The sequence below is a fragment of the Leptopilina heterotoma genome, unplaced genomic scaffold (genome assembly GCF_015476425.1).
Source record: "Leptopilina heterotoma isolate Lh14 unplaced genomic scaffold, ASM1547642v1 Lhet_88, whole genome shotgun sequence".
Taxonomy (NCBI): Eukaryota; Metazoa; Arthropoda; class Insecta; order Hymenoptera; family Figitidae; genus Leptopilina; species Leptopilina heterotoma.
Window position 1 is genome coordinate 1216390 of NW_025111191.1, and position 5898 is coordinate 1222287.

Below are 5898 nucleotides of genomic sequence, written 5' to 3' on the forward strand. Positions count from 1 at the left end.
TGTTTAATTTTAACATAAATAAAGTTTATTAATAAATATAAATATAAATAAAAATATTTATAAAAATAAATATAAATAAAATTTATTAATTTATGTTTATTAATTTAATTATAATAGTAACACTTAAAATTGTTATAAATAAATAAAAACTGTATAAAATAATAATAAAAAAAAATCATAAAATAACAAAAAAAAAGGGTATAAAATAATAATTAAATTACAATAATTTAATTTGTTTAAAAAATTTGGAACAAAAAATCGTTTTTTATTTGTTTTTAGTAGAAAAATCATTTTTTCGATAAATATATATATAGTAAATAAAACCCCTGATGGATCTCTTTGCGGCGTGTCTGGCCGTTTAATGATCGCACGGCACAAGGGGCACCCAAATGGGGGCATCGTTTAGTATATACAGTGGTAGAAAATGTTACCGATAAAAATCAGTGGAAAAAAGTGGCACAATTTTTTTTTTCCTCCATATACTAGAAGCTTAAAATTTATTTAGTTCTGCGATGATAATTATCTAAGTCACGTGACTGTCTCTTTAACTCTTCGATGCAATTTATGTACCTACTTTGTTTTTTCTTTCGAACTATTAACTTACAAATTACAATTGATGTTGAAAATAAATTTTTAATTTTTTATAAACATAAAGAAATAAAATTTAATTTGAATTTTCCCGGAATTATTTTACGAAACCCCCATTTTTTCATAGTTTTATTTCTATTTTTCAAATAAAATTTTATTATTTAAATAAATTTTTTGTAATAGAAAAATTTATTATTTTAATTAATTAATTCATTAAGAAAATAATTAATTAAAGAACACTAAAAGTTAAGTTTGTCAATTAAAATAACAATGTAACATAAAAAAGAATGTAACTATAATAATTTTTAAATTCAACGATTAAGAATTATTGGAGGGAAAATTAATTACGCCCGTTAATATAAATAACTGAAATAACAGATTATAATGACAAAATGATATTATTAAAGGTAATAATCATTACATATATATAACAAAACCGACAATTGAGCAAAAGGTCATAACAATTTTGTGTAATACATATATATATATATATATATATATATATATGAATATTGTTTTTGATTTTGAGGGTAAATTTATATAAATATGTATACATATACACATGCAGATTGTGTGCAATACATATATGCGAAAATATGCAATTAAATTGGTTAATTCAGAACGAAATCATGATATTTTAATAGTTTACTCCTTAATCATCAATCGATATAATATATTCCATGATACGTGCTAAAGGGCTATTACAGATTGTAATACTGATAATAATGCCCGCTAAACCGTTTTGTTTCAGTTTCGTATATTACACCCCAATTTATTATTATTTTCGTTAAAATAAAACACTTTTCATATGTATGTCCAAAATCATTACAAGCATGCCAATTAAATAATACAATTAATTAACAAAAATAAACGTCAATTTTCTTCATTGTCACTGTTTTTTTTTTTTTTTTTTTGGTTTTTTGAATTCAATAAGCATAAAGGCAGATAAACAAGAAAAAAAGGAAAACAAAAAAAAGAAAAGAAAACCAAATAAAAAGTAAAATAAAATACAATAAAAAAAAGAAATAAAATGAAGCAAAAATCAAAAAGTAAATTAAAAAAAATAAATAAATAAAATAAAAAAAAAATTAAATAAAAATCAAAAAGTAAAAGAAAAAAAAAATTAAATAAAAATCAAAAAGTAAAATAAAAAACAAAATAAAATGAAACAAAAATTTAAAATTAAAACCAAAAAAGACAAAATAAAACGAAACAAAAATGAAAATTTAAAATTAAAACCAAAAAAGAAAAAAGAAACAAAAGAAAAATCAAAAAGTGAAATAAAATACAAAAGAAACAAACGAAAATAAAAGAAAAGAAAAAAGTAAAGAAAAACAAAGGAAATCAAAAGAAAACAAAAGTAAAATCAAAACGGAATCAATAAAAATTTTAATACCAATAAATTTCTCTTCATTTTTTTGCTAATTTCTAGCAGTGGGAAAAGGGAAAAAATCATAAATTAATTTTTGAAAAAAATTCCTTTATTTAAATAGTTTTTAATAGTTTTGTAATTTTTGAATTTACAATTTTTTTTTGTTATTATGTATCCACTAGATTAACGCCCACATCGACCGTTAATGCATCTTGTACCCCAACAGCATTGTTGAAAGGCGTTGCACTTTAAAGAAATTAACAAATATTAATTTTTTTTGATTAACATAAATATTTTTACTAAAATTTAAGTAACTAAAAATTTTTATTAACTTCCATATTTTTAATGAATTCTTTTACTAAAATTTAAGTAACTAAAAATTTTTATTAACTTCCATATTTTTAATGAATTCTTTTACTAAAATTTAATTTACTAAAAATTTTTATTTACTTCAATATTTTTAATGAATTCTTTTACTAAAATTTAATTTACTAAAAACTTTTATTAACTTCAATATTTTTAATGAATACTTTTAATAAAAATTTTTATCAACATCAAAATTTTTTACTAATATTAATATTTTTGTTAAAATAATTATTCTTCTAAACATAATTATTTACATAAACATTAATATTATAATATGCTAAATTATTATTATAATAAATAATATGCTAATTATTATTATAATGGATAATATGATAATTATATTATAATATTAACTATAAAATATAATTTTTTTTCCATTTTCGTAGAATTTAATTTAATTTCTATTTTCTATAAATTTTCCCTCTACTCAAGATTCTATTCTTTTTAAACTTACAATTTGGTTGAATTGTGAACAAAGTTCTTCGGTTCTGACACATTTTTGCTGAACTGGATGACAACGATGACCAGCACAGCAACTTACATCACTAGTACACTAAGCAATAAAAAGAAGGAATATTTTTTATTTTTATAATCTACACATTTTGTAATATATTTTACATCGACAAAAAAATTTTTTTCATTGCATAACTGTAATAAATGATTAAAATTCAAATTAAAAAAATTAATTAATGTAGCACAACTTTTCTTTTGAGGATTTTTAAGAAAATATTTATTAATAGTAAAATTTTAATAAAAATTATACTCATTTACATATTGTCCCCACGTTCGGCAAGACCCTGGATACAAGCATTTGTTATCCCGGAAGCTGCATTCAAGAGGAGGACAGCATTCTCGAGTGTTTAAACACTTAAAAACATATATATTTTTAATGTAAAATTAAAATATTTAATGATTAATAGTAAAAAAATAATAATAGTAAAAATAATAGTAAAAATAGTAGTAAAAATAATAGTAAAAATAATAGTAAAAATAGTAGTAAAAATAATAGTAAAAATAATAGCAAAAATAATAGCAAAAATAATAGTAAATAGCTTAATAGTAAAAACAGAAATTTTTTCGTAAAACAGATTTTTTAATATTGGTTTTACTTTCGTTGTTTAGTCAAGTTATTATTAATACTATTCGAAGTAATTATTATGTAATATTTTTAATTAACAATATGCATTAATTATTAATATTAAATTATTCTTGTTATTATTATTATTAATTAGCAGTACATGTTATAATTAATAGTCTATTAAAAATAATTTTTATACTCACAAAACTTAAATGATTTCGACAGGGTGGTTGACCATTGATAGTGACGACCAAAAGTCCAACAATTAAGAGAAAACTCATATAGAACTTCATCTAAATAAATTAATTGAAATAAATATTTACAAATTAATTAACTTAAAGTAACATATGAATTCATTAAATTAAAATCATCGGATTTTATTAAACAAATTAATGTAATTGAAGACTTTAAGTAATGAAATTAATAATTAATAATTTTAATTAAATTAATTTAATGTAATGAATTAAAGTAATTGAATTAATTGAAATAAAGTAATTAAATTGAATAAAATAATTTATAATTTTAAATCCAGTATTAAAGTAGTTTTATTGTAAAGAAATTAAATTAATTACAAAATTTTTTTCCCATATATAGTAAAAAGTTAAGAAATTAAAAAATTTTTTTTTTTAATTAAGAAATTTTTACCTTTTTTAAGAATTTTTATATAAGTCGAAGTGTAACTAACTTCCACGAAAGAGTAACAGAAAATTGTTCATGAAGAATGATTTGTCTTTAATTTATACCTTCTAAAAATGATTCCCCTTGAGGAAAACTTTTTGTAATTTAACGATTATATTTTTTTTCTTATCAAATGTTTATTTATTTATTACATTCGCGAAACTTTTGTCACATTTGAGAAAAAAAATACAAGCAATTTGACAATAATATATTTTTCTTTATTATTTTTAGCTTGATTCATGAGGAAAAATTATATTCTCATCACATGAGAAGGTATTTTTTGTTATGTTTGTTTAGAATTGATTTTTTATAAACGAAAAATTATTCTTTTATTTATTTTATTTTTTTATTTTCTTCATTTTTATTTATTTTATTATTTTATTTTCTTCATTTTTATTTATTTTATTATTTTATTTTCTTCATTTTTATTTATTTTATTTATTTTATTTTCTTCATATTTATTTATTTTATTTTTTCCCTTTTTTTTATAGAACAAAAAAAAATGTTAGTTATTTTCTTTATCTAAGTAGATAAAACAATGTTTGATCATTTATTTATAAGGAAATGTATTATATATATTTATTTAAATTATTTTGATAATTTATTTTTTTTCGAAAAAAATATTATTATTTATTTTTTTTAAAAATAACTTTACTTAAAAGAAGATTTTTTTTTATTTTATATTAATAACAGTGTTGACTACTGAATATTAAAATATTGTTAATAAATAAAAGAGAAAGAATTAATAATAGTTTTAATTAATATACTGTTAGTAAAAATTTTCTCAGTTTGAATTTCGCGCCAATGCAGTTCACTAAATTGCCGCCTAGACGGCATGAAAATTCTCTCACAAGCGGAATGAAGCAAACAGTTTTTTTTTCTTTTCTTTCCAAATTTCTCTTATTCTACAAAATGTTTTTATGTAATTAAATAAAATAACAATAATAACAATAACAAAAATATATTAATTAAAGAATAAAAATCATTCGAGTATGTTTTTTCCCTTTTTCAAGAAAAAAAAAAATATTTTCCGTTAGTAAAAAAAAATTCCCCAAGGGAAAATATCATAAAAAAAAAGTAAAATATTGAAGCGAAAAGAAAGTTGAAAGTATAATATTTCCGATTTTCGAGCAAGTGAAAGGTGAGTTGATCATTATGACTATGGATTTGAAAGGGGTGACTTTCTGGTTTCTCCCCCTTCGACTCCTACGTTTGAAAACGATGGCGAGGACTGAGGAAAGAGAGGGGAGGTGAGGGGGGACAGAGGGGGATTTGCCCTGCAAGGATGCAGCTTCGTTCGCAAACTCAAACTGCAACCATGGGGATGCACAGGGTGGGTGAGGTGGTTGCAGTCGGTTACCATGACGACCCACCGTCACTGGACACCCACTCCCACTACCCCCCTCCTCCTCCCTCTTCCCATTTTATCCTCATTCCATGCCATACCGGTGATCCGGCGGCCGGACAACACACCGTCCCATGCCAAGCTGAGCCAAAAACACTGGTCTCTTATTACGGGGCTAATCCCGTAAATTGTCTTCCATAACCACCCTCTCTTCTCCTCAATCCACTAACTCCCCTCCCCCCTCCTTCTCCTCCCTTCACCTTGTCTACCACATTGAATATAGCCTTTGAACCCCCTTCCACTCTTTGAAGACATTTTCATGGTCCATAACCAGGTTCATTAGTTGAATGCGCAAGGGGGAAGTAACGATAAATTTTTTTTTTTTTTTTTTTTTGATATAGTAAAACATTCATTTTTTTAGTAAATAAATATTTATTTTACTTTATGGAAGAAATTTTTTATTAAACTTTT

The 5898-nt window shown here is 22.2% G+C and overlaps 1 protein-coding gene across 1 annotated transcript; it reads right to left on the minus strand.

Moving 5' to 3' along the window:
- Positions 1–2051: 2051 nt before the first annotated feature.
- On the minus strand, positions 2052–4130 carry LOC122511598 (egg protein CP422-like). Its single transcript, XM_043626953.1, has 5 exons — positions 4050–4130; positions 3608–3697; positions 3098–3193; positions 2781–2879; positions 2052–2206 (listed from the first exon to the last, which is right to left on the minus strand). Exons 2-5 carry the CDS (start codon positions 3695–3697, stop codon positions 2144–2146), a joined length of 348 nt encoding a protein of 115 aa, XP_043482888.1. The 5' UTR covers positions 4050–4130; the 3' UTR covers positions 2052–2143.
- Positions 4131–5898: the final 1768 nt, after the last annotated feature.

Excerpts from the sequence above, each read along its gene's own strand:
- LOC122511598 (XM_043626953.1), bottom strand. The coding sequence starts at position 3,697 with ATGAAGTTCTATATGAGTTTTCTCTTAATTGTTGGACTTTTGGTCGTC. Across the intron at positions 3,194-3,607 it reads GTCGAAATCATTTAAGTTTT|TGTTTAAACACTCGAGAATG; the intron begins GTGAGTATAAAA and ends TATGTTTTTAAG. Across the intron at positions 2,880-3,097 it reads GCCGAACGTGGGGACAATAT|TGTACTAGTGATGTAAGTTG; the intron begins GTAAATGAGTAT and ends TTTATTGCTTAG.